This window comes from Littorina saxatilis, linkage group LG2 (assembly GCF_037325665.1).
Source record: "Littorina saxatilis isolate snail1 linkage group LG2, US_GU_Lsax_2.0, whole genome shotgun sequence".
In the NCBI taxonomy this organism is placed as follows: Eukaryota; Metazoa; Mollusca; class Gastropoda; order Littorinimorpha; family Littorinidae; genus Littorina; species Littorina saxatilis.
This window is the reverse complement of record NC_090246.1, coordinates 59792234-59817676: the sequence shown is the minus strand read 5'-3', so window position 1 is coordinate 59817676 and position 25443 is coordinate 59792234. Positions and strand designations below refer to the sequence as shown.

The 25443-nt window shown below is 40.6% G+C and overlaps 1 protein-coding gene across 2 annotated transcripts in view; it reads right to left on the bottom strand.

The window, feature by feature from the left end:
• LOC138959402 (protein transport protein Sec24A-like) overlaps positions 1-25078 on the bottom strand; it is a 38299-nt gene extending 13221 nt beyond the window's left edge. The window contains exons 1-21 of one of the 2 annotated variants that reach the window (XM_070330867.1): positions 24753-25078; positions 23718-24344; positions 20407-20511; positions 17016-17105; positions 15560-15825; positions 14734-15114; positions 14228-14343; positions 13767-13869; positions 10456-10582; positions 9483-9592; positions 8882-8948; positions 8239-8403; positions 7483-7640; positions 6819-6920; positions 5888-6011; positions 5104-5262; positions 4521-4694; positions 3898-4008; positions 3032-3210; positions 2256-2393; positions 1358-1555 (exon numbers count right to left, since the gene is read on the bottom strand). In XM_070330867.1, coding sequence (XP_070186968.1) covers positions 1358-1555; positions 2256-2393; positions 3032-3210; positions 3898-4008; positions 4521-4694; positions 5104-5262; positions 5888-6011; positions 6819-6920; positions 7483-7640; positions 8239-8403; positions 8882-8948; positions 9483-9592; positions 10456-10582; positions 13767-13869; positions 14228-14343; positions 14734-15114; positions 15560-15825; positions 17016-17105; positions 20407-20511; positions 23718-24344; positions 24753-24873 — 3621 coding nt within the window. In that variant the 5' untranslated portion in view covers positions 24874-25078. The remainder of the gene's footprint in view (positions 1-1357; positions 1556-2255; positions 2394-3031; positions 3211-3897; positions 4009-4520; positions 4695-5103; positions 5263-5887; positions 6012-6818; positions 6921-7482; positions 7641-8238; positions 8404-8881; positions 8949-9482; positions 9593-10455; positions 10583-13766; positions 13870-14227; positions 14344-14733; positions 15115-15559; positions 15826-17015; positions 17106-20406; positions 20512-23717; positions 24345-24752) is intronic. The other variant, XM_070330868.1, reaches the window with a different exon arrangement.
• Positions 25079-25443: the final 365 nt, after the last annotated feature.

Here is a 25443-nt window from a genome sequence, read left to right as displayed (position 1 = left end):
GAAACCTTCCCCCCAGGCTTGAAACCGGGAGGAGCTGAAGCCTGAGACTGAGGGCCGGACAACGGCGTCGAAGGGGGGGAAGCGTGTTCCACGGAAGGAGAAGGAGAAAGAAGCTTTTTCTTTCCCCTCGACCTTCCCCGAACCTTCGACGGCGCAGCCCCGCCCGAAGTCCCAGGTTCAAGCCCAGCCTGTTTGAGCAAGCTCGCATTGAGCTTGCTCAAACAGGCTTTCTCCGCCCTCCCTCGCCGCAAACGCAAAGCGTTTGGGGAGGGAGAGTCGGAGCGCCGAAAGGTCCCCCTGTCCGTGCGCAAAACATGACGCTGTGCGCCCGGAGAAGGGTTGCCCCCGGCAGACTCTGGTTCCGTAGAACCAGAGCCCAAAACAAGACGAGACATCCTACCTCGCCCTGTACGTACCCTTAAAAAATCGAGAATTAACAAAATTCAAAGAAAATTAGGTCAATACTCAAGTGAATGAGGCGAAACGAGAAGCAGACGACCGGTCACCACGAAGTAGGACGGTAGGCACGCCGAGTCCGCCACACAACAACGGAGGCACAAGTTGGAAGAAAAACAACGTAGCCTCAAGCCAGAAGTGGAATAACACACAAAAATCCAACAGGTGGTAATCCACACAGAAAAGAAGACTCTAGAATCCAAAATAATCCGGGAGCGCAGCAGAAACACAGCCTACTGTCACGCGCGAAAAAAGAAAGAGGACGCGCCACCTACATCCTGTAAGGGGGAAGCACTCAGACAGTGCTTGGGATCCACGGTGGCGCATGGTTATGGGAGATAATTGTACCCACGCAGCGTTTTGTCCAATTTTTTCGGCCTATAATAGATAATGTGCAAGAATAGTACTGTCGAGGTAAGTGTTATATTGACATAAAATATATCAAATGAAATTATACTCCTGAAGGAACTTTAGTACCATGTCATATGCTGGTAAAATATTGAAGACTCTGTACCATCATACCCCAATCAAACTCCTTCTTTGTCTTTAGCTTCAGTTCATAAAGATCACTACGCTTTGCCTTAATCCTGTATTACGCACCCCCCAATGATAACACTGTCCACAACATACTCCCAGACGAGTCTATCACGGATAGGTACAACACTGAACACATGGGGGTTTCTACAGAAAATATGCTAGGCCTGACTCTTCCGCTTTTCCACAAATCTATGTCCTTGAAGCACTTCTGTGGGAAAGGTAATTATCATCACCGATTAGATCAATTTTGCAAAGAGGTGCCTTGTCAACCAAAATCATTTCTGCCTTGCCACGCAAACTTCTGTTCTGAAACCTATTTCAAACAAACCCAATATGGACTAAACAAGCTGCAAAAGAGACTGACCATTCCTTCAGGTATGGACATGAAGTTGGGCATGTCAAACACCTCCTGACAGAAGACGTCAGAAACGGCCCCTCCCACCATCAGGAACATGTTCTCTCCCTGGTCCATCACGTACACACCGTGACGGTCGATGTTCGCTGAAGACAGCTGCAAGCGCGGAGCCTTTGGTACCTTCTCATTGTTGCGTTCAATCACATTCTGCAAGTGCAAACATTTTAAATGTCAGAATATGGAATTCGGTGGGCTCTTTCTTTGGTTTCGGCTCACTATTGTGTTCAATCATGTCTCCCAAAAGCACATGCTTTTATTTATGTACCTGTGATGGTTTCATCTTGAATTTATTATCTCAGGGTATGCCAAAGTTACTGCCCTTTCTTCAGCTGAAATGGAACAGTAACCAGAGCTCAGTAAAATTCAGTCTCAAGCATTTACAGCACTTCTTCAATTCTCACTCAATAGAACACGCACACGCACACACACACACACACACACACACACACACACACACACACACACACACACACACACACACACATACTTTTAACCCCTGACAGGTCCTATCTTACAGTCTGATTTAATTGCTCTTATCTCACAATACGAGCAAAATAAGAAATATCTGATCCAAAAAAACAGACTGCATGCTTTTTTGTCTCCTCAAACAGAAGATACTACCTCATCTCTTCACTTCACAAGCAATCAACAGTTGCCAATGAATCCATTCACACATTCTAGCTTCCACTCTGACGGCAACTTCTTCCTATTTGATTTGGAATTGTGCACAGAATATTTTATTTATGTATGTTTTGTGAAGCGCTTAGAACTGTTTTAGGATTTGCACCATAAAAATATCCTCATTATTATTATTATTATTATTATTCATCCAATGTTCTGTACTCACCTCATCGTTGAGGTTGTGGACCGGGTAGAGGTGGGGGTAGTAGGTCTGCAGCAGGTAGCTGGTGGGCAGTGTCTTGGCCAGCAGGTGAGCAAACACTCTCTCGTCCACCTTGATGCTCGGCGACAACCTGAACGCAGTCTGCACGAACAACAAAACACTTACAACTGAGACAGCATTCTCCCTTACTAAGTGTCACCCTTATTACAACTGAGACAGCATTCTCCCTTACTGTCACCCCCTAATATCTTGCCAAAACTTCATACAGCTTCCCTATTTCTTTTAACCCATGGTAGAAAGACTAAAAAGACTAGAAACCACCTTTTTGTTCATTTTACAAATGAAGAAATAGTTAATGAATACCACATGAATACCTCAAAGCTAAATGTATGTATATGATATGATAGTATCTGCTCTTACTCAAAGTAGCCCTGGTACTTGCCAGAAGTATCAATTTATAACAGGTGTACTTTTATGACAAAGATGGCTTAATTATCAGACCAACAGATAATAAAATGTGTTGTTTAGTCTTGTCTTTTGACTGACGATACCACTGCAAGCAGTGCCCAAAAGCCAAACAGCCACTAGTCTCAAAAAGCAGTTGAATTAATTATTCAAAATAAGTTGTCTTACGCTCTTGAGCATGGCGAGAGATCAACAGGTATAAAAGGTTTTATTTAGTCTTGTATCTTGACAGACGATACTACTGCAAGCAGTGCCCAAAAGCCAATCAACCACTCGTCTTAGTTGAACTAATTATTCAAAATAAGTTGTCTTACGCTCTTGAGCATGGCGAGGACGAAGAGAGGCACGAGACGCAGGGTGTAGGGCACCATGAGGGCCCCTGCACGCTGGGAGGCGGGGATCTGTGTGGCGTAGGCATTCATCATGTCCTGACACGCATTCATCATGGCGTCGCGCGCATCCTCCAATGAAGAGCTCACTGTGCGGTCCGCAGCTACACGAAGGAGAGAAAAGATTGTCATTCTTGTGGTTTGCTGTGGAAAAAACACAGCTACACAAAGGAGAGAGAAGATTGTCATTCTAGTGATTTAATGTGGAACAAAACATTCACACATACAGTGAAAAACATACTTATATGCAAGTAACACACACTGAAACAGCTTGTAATTCCTTGCTTTTTTCCCACTGCTAACCCTACAGTTCAGCCTTCAAGCTGCTGTTTTCTGAGGCTCTCACTGTCTTAGAGGTAGTTATGAAGTGAAAATGTTTTAGACCACTCTTTAGTTGTTAGTTTCTTTTTGTGCAGCTAATATTAGCAAGCATCTCTGCCATACTGCAAATGAAAGTCATTTGTTGTTCTGCAACAGTTCTTGGCACATTTGCTTGTTCTGTAGGCATCTACACAAGTCATATATATATATACATATATATATACATATATATACATATACAGATCTACACATATGCATACACATGACTCACCTACAGCACCAGAGAGAGAGAGAGAGAGAGAGAGAGAGAGAGAGAGAGAGAGAGAGAGAGAGAGAGAGAGAGAGAGAGAGAGAGAGAGAGAGACAGAGACAGAGAGAGAGAGAGAGAGAGAGAGAGAGAGAGAGAGAGAGAGAGAGAGAGAGAGTGTACAACCAAGATTTTACAGAATTAGTCTGAAGAAGCTACCTACCCATTTTGGCCAGTAAAGAGGCAATGGCCTGTTGGTCTGCCCCAGCAAACACGTCACTCAGTTGGTTGGTGATAGGCACGGCCAGACTGTGCACTCGGATACGACGCTCTCCTGAAACAACATTTCAACATTCTTCTAGCAGAGTTCATGACTGACAAATCATGTACACAAAAACATGCGCATGCACAATAAAAATGCACATACACCCACACAGAAAGAAAGAAGAAGAAGGAGAGTATTATAACTCTTCAGAGGACCATTACTCTCCATCTTTCTTGCTTCCGCTTCAAGTTCAAAGAAGATGAACATCACAACACTGGAGGCTTTCTGTACCCTCTTCAACAGAATGTACCGTGGACACCTGACATTTTCCTGCATTGGGGTTTTCTGTCCAATAACAAATCAAAAGAAAGGAAACACCAAAGAAATATGTAACTGCCACTCTCTTCTTCTTCTTTGTTCATGGGCTGAAACTCCCACGTTCACTCATGTTTTTGCTTGAGTGGGTTTTTACGTGTATGACCGTTTTTACCCCGCATTCAGGCAGTATACGCCGATTTCAGGGGAAACTGCCACTCTGACCACACACAAACAAGTTCAATTATTAAACAAGCAAACAATACCTTTGCTGGATGTGTAGAGCAGGGCAGCCTGGAAGCACACGTTGCTGGACTCGGTCAGGTTTTCTTCTATGGACATCTGCATGCCAAAGCCAGCGTCAGGGTTCACGTTCGGCAGCGACAGCAAGTCCGTTGACCGTACGAAGAAGTTGCCGTGGAAAGTGTGAATGCTCACGCCTGCAGAGTGGATGATGAGAAAATTTTAGAACACTGAAGAATGTGCATCTGCTTTTAACTACTTTTTTTCTGTTTACCTTGGGCTCTTGTATTTTTCCTAGCCAAAATTCATACAAAGTTCCAAGGAATCTGAACTGTACCATACTGTGCAGTACCAAGACACATCATACACATCAACCTTCATACTGTGTTCTCAAGAAAGTGCTCAGTCTCCTCACATTGAAGTTATGATCAATTCTCTTTCTGGTAGGTTTGGGACAGAAATGCTGAACAATTAATTTTTATTAAACAAAAACTGAATAAATACAGAAACAGATTAGAAATTTATTTCAAATTTAAGAATAACAAAATTATTCAAACACATCTCTCTCTCTCTCTCTTTAAATGCTACAACTGGGGGAGACATTACCTCTGGTGCATCGTATCCTCATGACAGCTTCAAAGCCAACCTTCCGTGTCAGGTATCGCCGTAAGTCTGACTCAAACTTGTCTGACATGGCGGGGTTGCGAACAGTGTGGAAGGATGGGTAATACTGCACGGAGCCTGCTGAGTACTTGGAGATACAGGCTGCAAAACAAATACATACCATGTTTAGCACAGTCAACAAACAACCACCATCTCTTTCACCTTTTTACCACTCCTGCAAATGCACAACAACTGCGTTTGGACAAACAGGCATATATTTTTAGCAGATATTTTTTCCTCTCAAACGATATGTTAATAACAGACAAAACACCTAACACACAGCAAAAACAGTTTATCCCTCTATCACTTTTTCCAACTAATTCAACTTGTGTAAACCCTCAATTGTCTTTACTAATGCTTGAAGAAAATATCAAGGAACCACTTATATAAGTACACATTTGAATAACCAGTTCAAATGTCATCACCACATGCACATAACACTGGACCCCCCCCCCCCCCCCCTTTTTAAGACATAATAAAATCTGATAAAATCAGGTTTTGAAAAGGAGTGAGTCGTAAAATGGGGGTTAATTTACTGATGTTATGAACAGAAAGTCAAAGAAAACAGGGTCTTTAACGGGAGGCAGTCTTACATTGGGGGATCTTAAAAAGGGGGTTCCACTGTATAATATGTTTGAACCAACTGAACCTGAATACTGAACTAATTATAAGTCATGAGGCATCCCTGTAGCCAGCAAACTGAATGTCAGACCCACGTTAGACTTACCCACAGTGGCGATGTCAGCGTACTGGCCGTTGAGGAGGAAGAGGTCAACGGCCACCTGCTGAGCCGAGCAGTCCAGGGCCAGCTTCTTGTAGAAGTCAGAGGCTGGGCCCAGATTGCTGGAGTTCTGCAACAAAGACAACTTTGCAATATTTGGTGTATGAAATAGCATAAAAAATAGGCACTAAATATCATGCTTGATTTTTCAAAAAACCTTTGGGAACAAAAAACAATTCTCGATGATCCAACAAAACTAAATAATGTCTATTTTACAACAAAATAAATTCATTACTAGCTTGTTACTTCAAGCAAATGACAACTGTTTCTGCAAATATCTCAAACACACACACACACACACACACACACACACACAAAACAGGTGACAAACAATTTAACTTTAAACACACCAAATAAACTCGACATCAACTTTGACATGGAAAATCAACAAGGACTGCAGGTCAAAATATCGTCAGCTGTTCGAAAAACATTTTAAAAGACATTTTATTTCCACCTGCTTTCTTGACACCTGCCACAGTACACGCCAGGCTCAAAGTATAAGTAGTAGCTTACCAGGCTCAAAGTATAAGTAGTAGCTTACCAGACTCAAAGTATAAGTAGTAGCTTACCAGACTCAACGTATAAGTAGTAGCTTACCAGACTCAATGTATAAGTAGTAGCTTACCAGACTCAAAGTATAAGTAGTAGCTTACCAGACTCAAAGTATAAGTAGTAGCTTACCAGACTCAAAGTATAAGTAGTAGCTTACCAGGCTCAAAGTATAAGTAGTAGCTTACCAGACTCAAAGTATAAGTAGTAGCTTACCAGACTCAAAGTATAAGTAGTAGCTTACCAGACTCAAAGTATAAGTAGTAGCTTACCAGGCTCAAAGTATAAGTAGTAGCTTACCAGACTCAAAGTATAAGTAGTAGCTTACCAGACTTGCAGCCTGTGAGCTGGCCTCTCTGTTCTCCAGGGCACCGGGTCCCACAGTGGGAAGTATCGTCTGCATTACTGTAATTCGCCCACCCGTTGAATGCTGAAAGCAAGTCAAATCCTACGATTAGCAGGACTGCACATGTGTTTCACCGGAAGGAATTGTTTGTAGGCAGACCACTGCCAACTCTATGTCCACAGCATTTACTGCAGGTGGTAGTTATGGATTAAATTTGTTTAAATCCTTGAGGTGCCTTCAAAACACATTTGTCTGATACCTGTGAAAGCACACAATGTGCACAAACGTCAAATAACTTTATAAGTGTTCTGTCCTTGAGCATTCATTCGTAGGAATTAGTCAAAAATCCTAAATCTGCTCTATAAGTAGAGGTTCTGAATTTTCTATGGTGCACAATATATACATGTACATTTCCCCAAAAATACTTTGTCACAAAGAGAAAGCAACCGTGACGTTATGCTATCTTAGACTGCCAACACCCGTTTTTGTTTGGTTTACTGAAACTACTTTTTTTTTCTGCAATGGCCCCAATCCTAACCCAGGGTTTATTCATTTTGAGGGTGAAAATAATGTTAACAGTTACAGATAAACCTTTATTTACTGGCAAAGCTTAAGATAGATTGTGACAGCACCAAGCAAAGCTCACCATAAGTTTGTAGGCAGCCTGTAGCGCCGAGCCGAGGGCGTTGCCGGTCTCATGGTTGCCTTCAAAGAGCCCCGGCAACTGGTTGAGGAGCTCCACCACCATCTCGCGACACTCGTGCAGGTTCACCAACAGGCTGTCCGGGGTCGGCAAGAACACATCTGTCAAGAGAACATTGCCTTAGGTTAATTTCTCAGAATAGAAAAATGCACAATTTTGAGTGAAAACGACCAACCTTTATTAACTGCATCTATTGTTTTCTTGAAGAACCAGAATGATGAAACAGTGCTCGAAGAAAAAGATTCATGATAAACAACTGAGTGTGTGAAAAAAAAGCTTCTTGGGAGATTGGGTTGAAAAACATGACACTAAGACACTATCCAGCTTAAAAATGGCACAGTCTAGCTTCAAGACAAGCTTCTCAGTGTTACCTGGCGAGTTGTTACTCAACAACATTGTAAACAATAATATCACCAACCACAAATCATCACAATGAATTACTGTCACATCCAAACCACAAAATCAGCCACCATGCAAATATTTTGCAGAGAACAATGCTGCACACATATAATCATATCAACGGAGAGCAACACGCTAAGCATTGCATTCATTCACACACAGAGTTCATGGCTCACCCTCTAGACCAGGTACCACCATCTTGTGTGGCTGGGACAGACCCTTCGACAGGTTCAAGAAGTAGAGACAGTGATCAAAGCACAATACATTTGCATATGTTCACACACAGAAATTATCACTCACCCTCTAGATCAGGCACCACCATCATCTGCGGCTGGGACAGACCCTCGGACAAGTTGAAGAAGTAGAGCGAGCGGTCAAAGCACAGGAAGCCAATCTGCATGCGAGCGTCACCTGGCAATCTTTCCAGTTCTTCCAGAAGGGTCTGCGAGAACAGGCGTAGGTAGCCTGAAATAAGACAAGCAGGTATCTCTAGAATTAGCACTGTGGAAGTAACCTCACACTCTGAAAGAAAAGTGAACATTTTGAGATTCATTCAATATGACAACAAACCTCACACAGGGTTAAACAGGGAGACTGTCTAAATACTTGAGATCCAAATGCAAGGCCAATGTCTCTCAAATTAATTTCTTTATATAAAAAATGACAGTTAACAATTTGCAAATGTAAAAGGTAAGACAGCCAGCCAGACAGTCATCCAGAAAGGCAGATGCAATGTATAGTTTATTGAGATGTAACACACAGAACCTTGCTACATCAACCTAACACATTCACACACAAAAATATTTCTGATAAGCAAATTCAACTATCATGCTACCATACCCAAACACATTAACGCCAAATATTATCTTTTATAATTTTTTTTAGCAAATTTAACATCTTATTCAGTTCAACAGACATAAAACGTGAGAAGAAAAGTGATTACCTGTCTCAATTGCGTTGAAAGACACATCCAGCACGAAGAGGTACACTGCGGGCTGTGGTGGCCGCAACTGAAACATCCAACAGAACACATCTCAACATTTTAAGGTTTCTTTACATGGAGCTTATCCAGGATATTTAACATGTGAAAATGTGGTGGCCGCAACTGAAACATCCAACAGAACACATCTCAACATTTTAAGGTTTCTTTACATGGAGCTTATCCAGGATATTTAACATGTGAAAATGTGGTGGCCGCAACTGAAACATCCAACAGAACACATCTCAACATTTTGACATTCTCAGGTTTCTTAACATGGAACTAATCCAGGATGTTAAAAATGTGCAAATATCATGCCAGAAGTGTATTTAATAACCCTCTATTGTTCGATGTCTGTTCTGGATATTTAACATGTGCAAATATCACACCAGAAGTAAATTTAATAAACCTCTATTGTTCTATGACTCATGAGTGTTTCCGACAGTGCTTCAACACAAATTACACTCATGCATGCACACACGCACCCACAAGGATGAGAAACATTCCAGAAAATGATGTACTACCCTATCAATAATGCATGCAGCAATAATCACTTGAAACTGACCATGTATTCTGACGGAGCAATAAACTCAATAGTAGCGGACTTGATCTCTGGCCGCCTCTGTGGGTCTCCATACGTTTTGGTGACCGGGTCAAAGGAAAATTCATCAGGCACTGAAAGAAAAAATGCATACAATTTATTAATAATGATTACATTTCACTGACCTTCCTAGGTCACAATATTAACTTCTATTTCACTGCAATGCAAACTGTATGAAATGTGATATGAATGCTGTTTTTATATGTTATACTCTTACTTTCTCCCAAGCGCAAGACAAATTCTTCTATGAAAATTGAAGCCAATAAAATTTGAGTTTGAGTTTGAGTTTGAGTTTGTATTAATAAAGCAGGAATTTTGATTCTCCCTTGATTTTACCTCCTGAGCTAACTAACCTCCTTCTTTTCAAAGATTTTCATAAAATATATCCACTATTTGCACCCTCCAGATAGTTAACGTTTGGCAGCATTTGGCACGTCAATGACTTGAAAAAATGGAGGCTTTGACATTGATAATACATTAATTGATTCTGCTTACAAAGTTAACCTGTACCAAAATAAAAAGTGTTATAATTGTAAGAATAGCAGCACGCAAAATTGCAAGGAAAAAAATGTGAAACTAAAATATATTTGCTCTAGAAATAAAACAGCTTGACAAAGAACTGTCAGACCAGGATCACAAACAGTGGAACCCCCCTTTTAAGACCTTCAAAATATCTGAGAAATTCGGGTCTTAAAATGGGGGTCAAATTACAGAGGTGATAAACCAACAATCTCAAAAAGCAAGGTCTTAAAACAGGGAAGAGGTCTTAAATTGGGGGAGGGGGGGGGGGGGTCTTCAAAGGGGGGTTCCACTGTATTGGTAACTTGAAAACAAAAAGTAAACAACAATTTTGCCTGAGCCAGCCCAGTATAACTAGGTTTACTAAACCCATATTGACTTCAGGTAAACTGGGTCCAAAAGCACACGCCTTACTCACATTCATTGACCCTAAAGCAGAGGTTGCACTTCCAACGCCTCTGATCAACAAAGGTGACGAAGGGGTTTATGTAGGTGCGGCATGACCGACAGCGCACTATCACACTTGACTGAATCACGGGCAGTTGCTGAAACAAGCAAAATTCAACAACCATAAAATATTCCACCTTCACAATAGTATAAAGGGACCTCACTTCTCTGCCGTATGTATTAATCCATTTTGAGCACAGCCCTACCCATATCAAGTCTCACTGTTCTTGTATGTCTGTGTTTTAAACTAGATTTAATTATGAAAAACGCCAACGAAAAATTACCTATTTTGGTTTGTTTGCAGTTTGGGAAAGAAAAGGCGCATCCGTTTTAAATGGATGAAGGCCATTAGCCTGAACACAGATGCACAGCAAAGCAAAGTAAACTTAAAACAGGCCCTTCAACTTCTTGTAATACCACCTTATAATAATTATTATCAGGTGGAGTAAATTAAAAAACAATTAATAATGAGAACAAAAAATGGCAGGGAGAATTACAAAATACGACAAACACCAAGTCTATGTGTGATGCTTTTACATGCGTGGCCAGATGTAACAGATGTGTCCCTAGGCTTGCAACATTAAAACTTCCCACAGAATAATCAATAAATCTTTTGTTTCATCTGGATTTGCCTTTCACGAATGGGCCTTACATTAAAGGTACGAACCTTTTCGCACAAATGATTATGTCTGATGCCTCAGATCTGCACATGTTTTCCCATGTAAAAAGAGCATCCCTTCTTTTGGACACATACCAAAAATCAGTAACATGGCTGCACTCTGTTCAGAGTCGGATTTTGTTGTTGTTGCTGAATTAATCAAGCATTTTGACATAGGTGTTACTTACATCATTAATTAATACAACAAAAAGTTCCCACTTTGCACAGGTAGAAAGCCAGCCTGCTCATTTTTGGCATGTGTTTAAGTCGAAGGATGCTGTTATCTTATGTAAAAGCCTGAGCTAATTTGTGGTGATGAACATGCTTGCTTACAGAAGAAGGAATACACCTTTGACTTTCAGTGATTTGATAAGTAGTAGTGAAAACCTTGCACAAAAAGCACCTGTGTACAAAAAGGGTATACCCTAACTGTGTATAAAAAGGGTATATACTCTGAGTCTGACCGGTGATGTGAATGTGAAAGCAAGAAACAACTTCCTAGCGATCATATACCCAGACACTTGACGTAAAGCAAAATGACACCCATGAACCTGTCAAATACCACACACCTTATGAAACAAAGCAACAAAGACCTTCTAGCCACACACACAAAACACACCTTTATACCACTGAAAATACCTGTGAAAGAGCCATGCCTAACACCTCAAACCCAACAATGATTACATGCTAGCAGACAGGGAGAGAGAGAAGACTGCCATTTAAACATTAAGGTGTGGAAAATTGGACATATTATTATATATTGTTCAGTATCATTTTTATCTTTACCAAACAACATGAAATACATGTTGAAAATCGTGAAAACAAGACGCTCAACATCAGCTTTCATAAAGCAAGTGATTTTGTTGTTGTTGTTGTTGCAAGACCTGTCTTAATCTCAGAGCTATGACACAGAGTATGCCTTACTTTAAGAATTTTGATGCTGCTCAGTTTGGGGTAATAGATTGCATTGATCGATCTTCTGCCATGATCAGACATTCACCAAAACCATGCCTTTTTCATGCAATGGATTTAAACAAATTCATTTTGTGTGTGTACAATTCACAGAAGACTACTCCTACAATCCACTTAACAACTGTTACTGACTGCACCACATCTACAGCACACACTTCTTCCTCATAGCATATGTGTGTCATCAGGAGTGTACCAGAGATGTTTATACATAGCACTTATCCCAATTAGAGATTTTAAACAAAGAAGTCATAAATCTAAACAACGAAGTGACTGTGGTAAGATCAACAAAGTTAAAAAACAAAGGATTACTGTACTCACCGATACAAAGACGACACAAGACGATTACGAATTTTCGCTTCTGGAAGCTTCATCAGGAAAAGAACACAAAAGACAACAAAAAGCAGACGCAACACGGAACGAACAGGGTTTGAAAGAAAATGGAGGGGAAACACGCAAAAAGGGGAAGGAACTCTAGGAACGGAAATGAATGAAAGGGGAGAGAAGTGGTTGGATGATGTCAAGGGCACAGGCATACAGACGTAAAGGTAATACACACTCATACCTTTACGTCTGTATGCCTGTGCCCTTGACATCATCCAACCACTTCTCTCCCCTTTCATTCATTTCCGTTCTTAGAGTTCCTTCCCCTTTTTGCGTGTTTCCCCTCCATTTTCTTTCAAACCCTGTTCGTTCCGTGTTGCGTCTGCTTTTTGTTGTCTTTTGTGTTCTTTTCCTGATGAAGCTTCCAGAAGCGAAAATTCGTAATCGTCTTGTGTCGTCTTTGTATCGGTGAGTACAGTAATCCTTTGTTTTTTAAAGAAGTCATAAACATTTTAAAAATCTTGTAAAAAATGTCAGGACAGGAAAAAAAGTTTCAAAATGCTTCTTGATTGGTACTCATTCAGGGTAGATATAGGAAATGACTTTGAAGATGGACACAACTGAATAGGCGATGTTCCGAAATAACTGGTGGGGGTTTCTCTGGCCTGTGGAAGAGTTGGATTTCTTGAAGGTGAGGCAAGCTGAGCTATAAAAGCTTAGTGTGGATTACGTAGAGGCACGCCCTTGGCAACACAGTGAACAACCAGTTCCATTCTGCATATTTTTATCTACAGAAAAAGGCATAATATCGAGCAGAGATTGTATGAACGGCTCTTTTAAAAAAAAATAAAAATGCCAGCTCGCCTCACCTTAAAGGACTACAACTCTTTTACAGCCCATAAAAACCCGACAGATATTTCCGGAATCCGTCTATTTTTACATGTCTGGGAGTAAGATTTTCACTCACCGACTCTTCATGATCATCACACTGGAATAAATAAGCAGTCATGTTTTCCACAGTAGACATTTCATTTGTCTACTCATTTGTTCTGGCTTCCCACACCCAGACAAGAAATAATATTGCGGTTATTTTCTTAAGCATGCACAGCAAGCACAGGCGCACATAAAAAAAACTTTTCCTTACTGTCTATTTTCTTTTCTTCTTTTTTTTTAACCATTTTTTATTTATTTTGAAGAAGGGAGTACATTTTCTCATTCTTTTCAGCCAAATGCCATCACAAACATGCATGTTGTATTTTACACATGGAAGAAACTGTGCAATTTTCACGTTATATAATACAGCAAACAGGATAAAATCTCTTCCATCTTACCGACAAATCTTTGAAGGGGTGTATCAAGATGCCCAGCGGCAGACGAGCTTTGTTGAGCAGGGATGAGTTCTGGGGGATGGCGTTCAGGGTACATCGGAACACTCTGCAACAAAAGAATAAACATCAGGTTATTGTCATTAATAATAGCAAAGAAATAATATGTAGTCGCCAAAAGGAGTTTTGACCAGGTTAAACAGTATGATAATGATCCATTGAGACAACCTCCTGTAAGAAGAGGACGTGACCATTCTATGATTAACTGCACCAGCCTACTCTTGGTTGTGAAAAAAGAAAGCACATTTTACTGCATTTCTGCGAAACACTGAAGAACACACTCATTAAAAAAAAGAAAATTCTGCATGGTGTGTGAAATTATAACCTTCTTATGCACAAGCTGTGCCTTGATTTTTTGTCAGATTTTTAGTAGTCTTAAAAGGGGGGTTCCACTGTATTCATCTTACTCTGGGTTGCAGTTGACACGTTTGTGGTCATGGTACAGGCTTGGTTTTGGGGCCTCCACTCCTTCAGGAGATATCAATTTCTTCTCCTGCATAAGGTTCAGTGCACGCTGAGAATCCTGAAAACAAGCCATCAAATTTTACACACTTTCCCTTCAAAATGAACACTGACCTTTCACAAATAATCATGCAGGCACATAACTTTGCACAAGAATGGTTCCAGATTCATTCATCTGAGCAAAAACTTGAAATCCATCGCTCATTTTACTTCACAACCAAGCAAACTTGAATAGATGACAGCACCGTGAGATTGTGTGTGCAAAACACACATCACATCATACACTGTTTACATATAAAGCTGTTCAGTTTCAGCTTCAGATAATTAAGTCTAGAGCTTTACCAATGATTCCATCACTGTAATTGCTGGGTACAGCATGTCATTTTCACCCAGACAGTACTAGCCCCTTCAACTCTGTCTACACAGAATGAATCTAGGCAAAGCAACTTACTTGGACAGCCATTTTGTTGAAGTCACCAGCCATATTGTTGACAGCATTCTGACCCGGTTGTGGGTAGCTCTGACCCGGTTGTTGATAGCCCTGACCGGGCTGTTGATAGCCCTGCCCTGGCTGTGGGTAGCCCTGACCCGCATGGGGCTGGTTGTATGGCCCAGTGGGCCTTGTAGGAGGCCCTGAAGGAGGCCCTGTCGGTGGCCCAGGCATGCCTTGCGGAGGTTGCGATGGCTGATAGTAGTTGCTTCCCGGCCCCGGAGCCTGTGATGTTGGTGGGGGTCGCACATTAAAAGGCCCTGTTGGAGGCCCAGGTGGCCGGGTCGGAGGCCCTGGCTGACCGTATGCGCCTGACGTGGGTGGCATGGAGCCTGGGTATGGCTGATCAAAGAGAAAAACCTTCATGACTGCACATGTTTCTACTAATTCAAAATGAGAAACAACTTTGCCAACAAACCATTGCAAAATAATATGTACCTGTGCAATCATTAACCTTCAAATACAAACCATACTGGGATGCATCCAAACACTCTGCAATACCAGATATAGTTCGAGGCATCTTCAATGTTCGTGGCTGAACAAAATAAAACTAAAAGACGAAATAAACACATTCTTTCAATGTGGAATATTCCACTTAGCAGCACCCAATCTTCACCCCCCCCCCCCCCCCCCCCCCCTTTTGAATGCTCCTGCCCCAACAATAACCCACAGATGAAAAACCAACATTGTGTTAACGTGAAATGTTCCATCACAGCAACAAATCTTCAACTCACACACACAGGTACATACACCCCCCTTCCCCCTCAAAATAAAAGCTACACCTCACCATTGGACTCTGCATGTACCCAAGGCGCTGTTGCTGGCCCATGGTCTGAGGCATGGGAGGCACAGTGGCAACGTTGCTTCCAGAGACCGAGGGGGGGCCTGGCATGCCAGGTCTGGGAGGGCCGGGCATCCCTTGCCTTGGGGGCGGGCCAGTGCCCGGCTGACCTTGTGGTGGCTGGAAGGGTATCGGTGATCCCTGCGATGAGGGACCTGGGAAAGGAGACGAGCCGGGATGTGTTCGCGACTGGGCTTGCGAAGTAGGAGTAGCTGTTAAAAATATTGAGAGCAGATATTTGTTTGAGGTAAAACCAGAACTTGAGGGCCTTATGACTGCTGATTAAAGTTAAGAAGGCTGAAGAATGAAAGATGATATGAAAGTATGGAAGCAGAAAACCACAGAGAAAGAGAGAGAGAGAGAAAGAGAGAGAGAGAGAGAGAGAGAGAGAGAGAAAGAGAAAGAGAGAGAGAGAGAGAGAGAGAGAGAGAGAGAGAGAGAGCGAGAGAGAGAGAGATGGAGAGAGAGAGCGAGCGAGAGAGAGAGAGAGAGCGAGAGAGAGAGAGAGAGAGAGAGAGAGAGAGAGAGAGCGAGAGAGAGAGAGAGAGAGCGAGAGAGAGAGAGAGAGAGAGAGAGAGAGAGAGAGAGAGAGAGAGAGAGAGAGAGAGAGAGAGAGAGAGAGAGATGTCTTCTCTCTCCCCCACCATCCTTCTTTCTCTGTCACACTCAAAGCTACTGAAAATCCCCAAACTACTGTCAGCATTCAAAGCATGCAGTAACGTTCACACTTATAATTGCAATCTTTCACTTGATTTCATACAGCTTAAAAAAAAAAAAGGTATACTCTGTATTCTTTACATCATGACCCATAGAACATGTTTGCCTAACCTACATTTTAAGACCTTCTCTTGGGCAGAGGAACAAATAGCAGCTCTAGCGCTTTCTGTTTTCTTTTTAACCAGCACTTCTGTACTGTCAGCACTGGCCAAAATAAATATGATGAGTGTGAGTGCAGAAAGTATGCACAACTGTTCTCAAGGGGTTTAGATTGTATCTATAAAGTATAAGCATATCTGTGAAAGAAATCTTACTTTTCACACAAGTTTTGGCATAAACCATCACACACTGTCTGTTTCTGGCCTTTGCTCTACCTAACAGTATCCTTGGCCTTCAATAAATAAGGCTGCTTTATATTGGTGAAAGTAGTTTCTCTACCGGTACCAAATCCATTTTATGATTTAATACAGGCACCTGTGTCACCCTATCACACGGCATTATCAGCTACATGTACTTAACTCAGGATAAGCTGTTATTTTTACACAGATTTTGACAAGGAGGGTACCATTAAATACACAAAAAGATTTAGATTACATGATTTTTTTTCTGCTTTGTGTTCAAACGTCAAGTAACACAGAGGCTGCTGCAGAATCAGCACTAAACAAAAAGGAAAGTAGTTCATTACCTTGACCAGGTGAGAACTGTCCCTCCAGTGCATCAATTGATTGTTCATTCACTGGGGAGGGCCCCCTGGAGGATCTCTGGGAGGGAGGTTCTGAAACAAACACAAAACAAAACAATCAGCAAGCAATACACATGCAACTTTTAAAATATATTCCAGTGCAGTAGACAAACAACATTCTGCACTCAAACTTAAAAGTTAAACAGCAAGAGGCAAATAATTAAAGGGTTCTTAACACTTTACAGATTTCAACAACACTCTTTTGTCATCCTGCTGAAGGAAAAGAAACTAAAAACAAAAAGAAACTTTGCGTTCAGTTGCACGAGGAAGTAATAACTATTTCCCAGGAGACAATTATACTCCTGCATGTACATGGTTTACTTATATAATTTTTTTTTTTATTCCCCTGTGGATTATAACCCCAATACACAAACTTCTTCTGGATAGAGTTTACACTAATGTGTTTAGTATTTCTTTCTTTATTTGGTGTTTAACGTAGTTTTTAACCACGAAGGTTATATCGCGACGGGGAAAGGGGGGAGATGGGATAGAGCCACTTGTCAATTGTTTCTTGTTCACAAAAGCACTAATCAAAAATTTGCTCCAGGGGCTTGCAACGTAGTACAATGTATTACCTTACTGGGAGAATGCACGTTTCCAGTACAAAGGACTTAAAATTTCTTACATACTGCTTGACTAAAATCTTTACAAAAATTGACTATATTCTATACAAGAAACACTTAACAAGGGTAAAAAGAGAAACAGAATCCGTTGGTCGCCTCTTACGACATGCTGGGGAGCATCAGGTAAATTCTTCCCCCTAACCCGCGGGGTGTGTGTTTAGTATACACTGAAGGGAACATGTAAATTGAGACACTACAGCTGTACCACAAATGTCAAAACTTCATTATAAAACATACCAGCACCTCAGCTATCACCTCAGTGTTGTAAATTGAATTCTTTATGACCATAACAGTAACATTTATGAGGTATGACCTGTGGTAGAGGAAGCAACATTATCAGAGTGAAACTTAAAGGCTGTAAAGGCTGTGCACTATTTCATTTATATTTTCATACTCTTCATCCCACCGCCGAACTTGCCCCGTTGAGTATCTCTCGATAACCACCATCTTCACATTACAATCCCCCCTGAGGATCCCGAACGATTCCGTTGCTATATAATTCACCTGGCTATAGCGACCACCTGGCCGTAACAACCAATTTTGGTCGGTCCCTTGGATGATAATTATTGAAAGGTTTGAGTTTGACTGTATAAGAAATATAAGTGAATAACAGCACTTATTATTATTAATATTATTATTATTTACTTATCAATAAGACGAGTACACTGCCAACAGATGTAACTGACGCATACACTACAATACAAAAGAAAAAGTGTCAATACAATTGTATGCTTCAGCTTGTGTACGAAAAAGAAGAGAAGTAAAGGAATAAACCTTTCTTAATCTTATGCATGACAAGCTACATCAGTTTTAAGACTACATACATTTTCTTCCACTTTACAGCTTCTCTTCAACATCTTAACTTTAACTTTGTCAGTACAAAGACTGTAAAATCTGAACCATTACTCTCTGTTTTGATACTACAAACTTAAACTGTCTGTATGGTACTGTCATTCCCAACTATATGTTCGATCTAATTTTGAATGGTGTTAAATATCATTTTAACTTAAGTATGATACAAATGTCACAGCTTACAACTTTAATAATTATATCTAATCATGTATCAGAATACCTGCTAATGCTATGCAAAACTAATAAATAAATTAATTTGATGACATGCTTAATGCCGCTATCTATGTCTGGAGTCTGGAGTACACAATTTTAAGAGACTGGAAACAAATATCATTGATTTACGTCAGCATCCACATTTTTCTGTCATGTGGCACTGGCAACAGTTTCAAGTAGTCAAAGCCAAAAGCAAAACTTTTAGAATTTAGAAAACCAAAGCACCTAGTATGTGAACATAAATGTACACTATCCTCTTTGGCCCAAGAAAACAGAAATGACATCCACACACATAGTAATTAGTATACACTAGCTAACACATTGAGACAAAATTTTGTTGTGTTAAAGTACAAAGAAGCTTGACCAACTGGAAACAAATAAAGTTCAGATACAATTACTGTCCTTAACCTCTTTCAGTGTAATTTTACTTTTCAAAAGTAAAGCTCCAGTATGTATCAGATTTTCCCCCCAAAGTTGTTACATACACTGTATGTTCAAAAGAGACGCCCTATTGCCATGTACTACTCATTGTCATAGCATAAACTTCCACAAAACAAAAGGTACGATAGAAATGTATTCTCGGTCCATAAATATCAAGTCACTAAATGAAGCTGACATTTACCCACAACCACAACAATGCAGACACATAAAATACATGTAAGCAGAAAAACAATAAAAAAAATCCCTCACATACCTGACAACCCATTCCCATAAATTAAATATGACACAAATCTAAAAATATCAACGAAACAACAAAATCACCGGCAGTGCGTATCATTATTAAGAAAGAGAATAGAAACAAAGCAGCAAATAAACTTCTGCATACAAACACACAATTAAACTCAGCCTTCCTGACTTGTCATTACGTTCAAAATAAGTAATGAACTAACCTTACTGAAAACAAAATACTTATAAAATCAAATTAAATTAACTCTAAACCATTGTTCCGGGTGTATACCAAACAAAGTGGTAGCCTACAATATTTCACTAATCAAACATCTCCAGTCAAAAACTGAAAAAGCAACAGCTAATACTTAATAGCTGTTCAAGATTATATCAAGACTTGTCAACCTTACCCACAAACTTCCACAGCAAAAGTACATTATTCTATGAAGGTTAATATAAGAATAACAAAAAGAAATGACTAAAATGAGGAACATAAACTTTTTAAATATTGTTGGTAAGTGAGGTATCGACCACAACCATCTAACTCCAAGAGTAACCTTTCATCATAAATAGGTAAGTTTCACAAGTGGTTGCTCTTACTGTCTTAGTCACTCTTACTTATCGCTAAAGTGTACTTTACATAAAATTTACCTCATTTATGAGTGAGTGTGAGTGCATGTGTGTGTTTTCTACTAATGAAGAAAAAGAAATGAAAGAAGAAGAAGAAGTACAAGTTTTTAAAAACACTCAAAATGACAAGCTTTCTCCTGCTACGTGTGCTAAAAGTTAGCCAAGAAATTACCTTAGTTTTAACTTATTTAAGTTGGTTAATGTTAGTGCCTAAACTGCTGAAACCGAAACTAGTGAAAGACTCAAGCAAACACCCCAAGATGCCATTCACAGCCATAACCACACACGCATGACTGGTGTTCACACACAGGTGTACAAATTACAAAAGAAAGGGAGGAAAAGGGAGGTACCTGAGTTACTGGGGGTAGGGGTAGGAGTAAGCTGCATGGTTGCGCCAACCTGATGCGAGTACTGACCATGCCCATGAAACGGGACGGGCAGTTCTGTGGGAGGACCTGAGAGCGAACACAGCAGCATGAATTTGTCAATCAGCACACAGCTAAAGTGGATGACAGTTTGCATTGCAATCGACAATTTCCGGAAATAGCACTTTCAGGTTTTTATTATGGGTTGTGGAAAAGTATCTTTCCTTGGAAACACTGGGGCAAATAAATACACCTGACATTTTTAGTCGAGCGTTCGACTGGCATCCCAGCAAACATTAGCCCAGATCTGTGGTTTTACACTGTCAGCTGAAGACTACACTCTTTTCATTTGAAAGTATGCATAATTTATTGGAGCTGACTATTCAATTGTGTGCCTCAGTGCACAGATCACCGTCCACATGTGTAACTCACACACCGCTCGCTGGTGCTTGGCCTGCAATGTCACATGGGTTTATTTGCCACATGTTTCCAAGAAAAGTGACTCTTCCAAAACTCATAAAAACACACCAGTTATTTCAGAACATTATCTATTATTGTCACTGGAAAAAACTCTCTGCAGTTATCGGACATAACCCTTAGCATCCATACTCTCAAACTTATGAATCTTATTTTCTATTTGCCCAGTAGTGTTAGGCAGTGTCTGTGAAACTGAAAGCAGAAAACTGTCCATCAGAATGTTATTTTTAACATCAGCTTCTTAGATTGGAAATCACACTTGTAATTTAAAACCCTAATTGATGCTAGCTGGCAATCTTCAGGTAAAACTACCCTGTAATGACTCAAATTAGTGGATTCAAGAACAACAGACAATGCTAAGTAACTGCTAGTTTATAAACCCATTGACCCATACACAAGCCCACTTAAAAAATGTAAAAGACTGTACAGTACATGTATAAAACATGCATGCTTTATAAAAGAAATAGCAGTTGTTAGCTTTAGCACAGGATTTTTATCATATTATTATTTCGTGTCAATTTCTAAACACTTCAACTTGTTCAAAGCAGTGGCTGCTGGTTATTTTACAGACAGGTAATGGCATTCTGATCAACTGCACAAAGTTCAGCAAATTGGAATAATTGTGAAATTTATAATAGTTAAATATGAAACATGTAATGATGAATGCATGATGCATTGTATGGACTCGACTGGCTGACCTTTAGTTCATGATAATTTCAGGTTTGAAATTAAAATACAGCAATATTATAACTACCAATACCATCTTCTTTCTCAATGTTACATCTGATTCTGTTCAAGTTCAACATTGGTAATGCTAAAAAGTACATTCTGAAAAACGCTCCTGACCACTAACAAATTTTACATGATTTTAATGTAATTTTACAACAGACAAAAAGATAGGAAGTCTATGCAGAGCATCACATTCTGATGAAGTTATTATTTGCATAAATATCAACAAAATAACCACAGACCAAAAGAAATTCTGATAACTTTCTAATTCTAAGCTCAACATACTGTTTACTCTTTTAAGTGCCATTACCCTGTATGTAAATGAAAGAAAACAGTTCACCAGATGGCAAATACATGATACAAATACATGACTACACTGTATTATTTCAACTTATACAAGTGCATACCCAAATAGACAACACATCATGGTTGCTAACATGGTGCAAGCTGGCCTGACATTTCTGATTTGTCATTAGATCAACCATCATAAGTGTGTATTACATGTATGATATTGATAGGTCAGACTATCCATGTCATCCACTTTTGCCATTAACTTGATTAAGCAAATTAAAAACTATTCACTTCCAAATCATAACAAAACAGACGCCTTACTAGCAGTAGCAACAGAATAACCCCTTATGGCTGTATGACTATGAGTGTGCATGAAATTGTGTTTATCCACCCTTCGATATAAGTCACTTGTCATATTAAGAATTGCCACCAAATCTGTGCTAAAAGTAAAACTCATGGCAGATGTAAAGACTACTCAGTCAATAAGTAACAAGAAGCCTGAAAACTCCATCTATAGTCTTGAGTCGAGCGTTTGAAAATGCCTGATCCTGAAGGCGGGTGTAACTTACACCTCTTGGTATAAGTCTGCCTTAGAGATGAGGACGACAGTTTGCCAGATGGCCAGAATAGCGTGCGCTGCATTTTCCTGCATAGAGCTAAGGCGCGTCTGACGCGACAGTGCCTGAGCTCAACATTGGCGGGCACTGCTCACAGCCAGGCACACGGCACTGTAAACATTCCCCGTCCCTTCACCTCTCTCGCCACCATCCGCCCTACCCTTGGTCTCATGCCTGTCTAGGGTTCATGGTTTTTAATTTTATACACACAAAAACCTATGCTGTCAGTGTCAATCGACTCAATGACAACAACAACAACAAAAAGACCCTAGGCCAAGAAGGAGAATGTGCCTGTGCTAGTTAACAGTAACAAGTGTCCCAGGTTATATCCAATTTTAACATTCTGAATTTTCTTATGAGCAGTCGACAGCTAGGCTCTAAAAGAATGGGACTGGGAGTTGGATCGTTTGGGGTTTAAACCAATTTAAAAATAAATCTCAATTGTTTCATGGGAAAATTGTCATTATAATTCATACCACAGTATAAATAATTACAAAAACTGTAAAAAATTACATTGTCCAATAATTTCATCAGATTAAATGATACTAAAATCATATATATTTCAAAGCTGCTACAACTTACAAGCAAGACTGTAAGCAGTGGTAAATGAAAACAGACACCTTTATTGATAGCCGATATATACTTTCTCATTTTTCTTTTTTTAAATTATTGAAATAATGTCATCAGGTTATCTCCCCATAATTTACACAACCTAAAACAACTAAAGCTCATGCAAAACACAAACAAAATAAGTCAACATGCCTTTAGAATTAGTGCTTATAAGTTATTATAAGACAAAAAAAAAATCATTTTCACATGCAGAAAAAGCTATTAACAGTCACCTTGAACTAGGTAACTTTAAAGGCCACAAAATATATAGTGACAACCACTCCCCTCCTCCCCCCCCTCTCCCCCTTTTCACTCTCTTTTTTTGTGTGTGGAAGAAACAGGGTTTTTTAAATTTAAGGTTAATTTAAATCTGAGCCTGATTTGCAATAAAAACCTAAAACATAAAAGTGCTCATTTGTCTGTGTCTAATTTCCCATCCTTTCTGAAATTCAGTGACTTTGTATTCTGTAATGTGATTACAATGAATGCAACACTAATTGAAGGGATCAAACAGAGTGATAGGGAGTTGGTTCACACAAACACAGCAGGCACTCTGAACCCCACATAGCTTACTTATGAGTCCTGAGTTGGGCGTGCTAGCACCAGAAGCACTGTTGGAGAAGGCGGGCGGGGCACCGGTTGAAGGGGGACCAGGCATGCCCATCCTAGGGGGACCCGCCATACTGCCGGCGGGACTTAAAGTGGGTAGTCTTGGCGGCCCTGGCATAGGCCCCCCGTGTGACATAGGGGGCGGTGCGTACCTACTAGGCGGCTGACCCATTGGTTGCTGAAAACCCTGTACAGGGGCGGTGTTTGATGTTCCGTTCACTGTATGCCCCGCTCCCAAAGGGGGAGGGGCTGAACTGTTATAACTGCTACTTGGAGGCACAAACTGTCCAGACACTGAAGGGCGAAAGTTTCCTTGCGACTGGGGTGGGCCGCTGCCCACAGAAGTTGGCGGACCAGGTGACCTGTTCATACTCATAGGTCCTTGCGACACTGGTCCCTGCATTGAAGTTGGGGGAGCAAATCCATTCACATTTCCACCCATAGGTGGTGGGCCCGAAGGCCCGTTGTTGAATCTTTGAGGGGGTCCCTGGCCCCTGGGTGGACCCATGTTGGCGTAACTGTTTGGTGGAACACCTGCATACTGCTGTCCTGGCATTGGTGGAGGTGGCATACCAGGCATTTTGGGAGGTCCTGAACAAAAGAAAAAAAATCTTGATCCATAGACAAAACATCAGCAAGCTGTTTGGGTCATAATCTGAAAACGGGGTCATGTCATTCAACTTTCAATTAATTTAACAGATGGACAGGAATGCCTTTAACTAAGTTTAAACTGAATCAAGTACTACAATGTTTACACTTTCCCCCAACGACTTGATCGATACTATCCCATTTCACTTGAAAAGTACAGACATTTAAAACGGTTCAATGCCACAAATATTGTTGTGCAACAAGTCGATGCCTTAAAACAGCGTTTAATTGACATGTGGAACACACCTTGTGACAGAAGTGTCGTTTTCCTACGAAGGGCCAGTTACTGGTGTATGATTTAACTGTTAACAACGTTTTGGACTCCCTAAACTAGACAGGGTAAAAACATACCTTGACCAGGTGGACCCTGACTAGGTGGGCGATTCTGAACACCTTGATTGGGATTTGGAGGCCGAAACTGTTGTTGAAAAGGTTGCCCGAACTGAGGATGGGGATGATTGGGATCCGCCATTTCCTCCAGTCACACACGGTTCTTCTCGGTGAAACGAAGAGATCTCACATCTAATACACCACTGCTGTGATTCAAGGCATCTCGATCTCTTCGCATTCTATTCATAGCATCATTATTTCTTACACAAGTAGATCATTGACACGCCAACATTGAATACGTTGGTTGTGACAATGCCCAGATAGCCACGAAATGTTTCCGGAAGTGACTGAAAACGCGCATGCGTATAGCAAACATACGTGGCAACGTCAAGGGAGATAAGGGTTTTGCCATTGCCTAAAACTATCGGCAAAATTGTGTCTAATCGTTTTGAGACAACTAGTCTACATTGCCGCACACAATTGATTTGTGGTAGAATTATGGTCACGGCGACCTCTTAATCATATTGAGTACCACCACCCTCATTTGTTTGTGTCAGTATATATGCAAAAACGAGCGTCGATCTCCTACGCGATTATGAAAACGAAACTGCAAACTCAGCTGAGTAGCAGTGACCTTCACCCAGAGATGTGTTCAACGTTCAGTACTAGTTCGTAGTGACGAAAACACGATGGTTTTATCAAAGAAAAGATA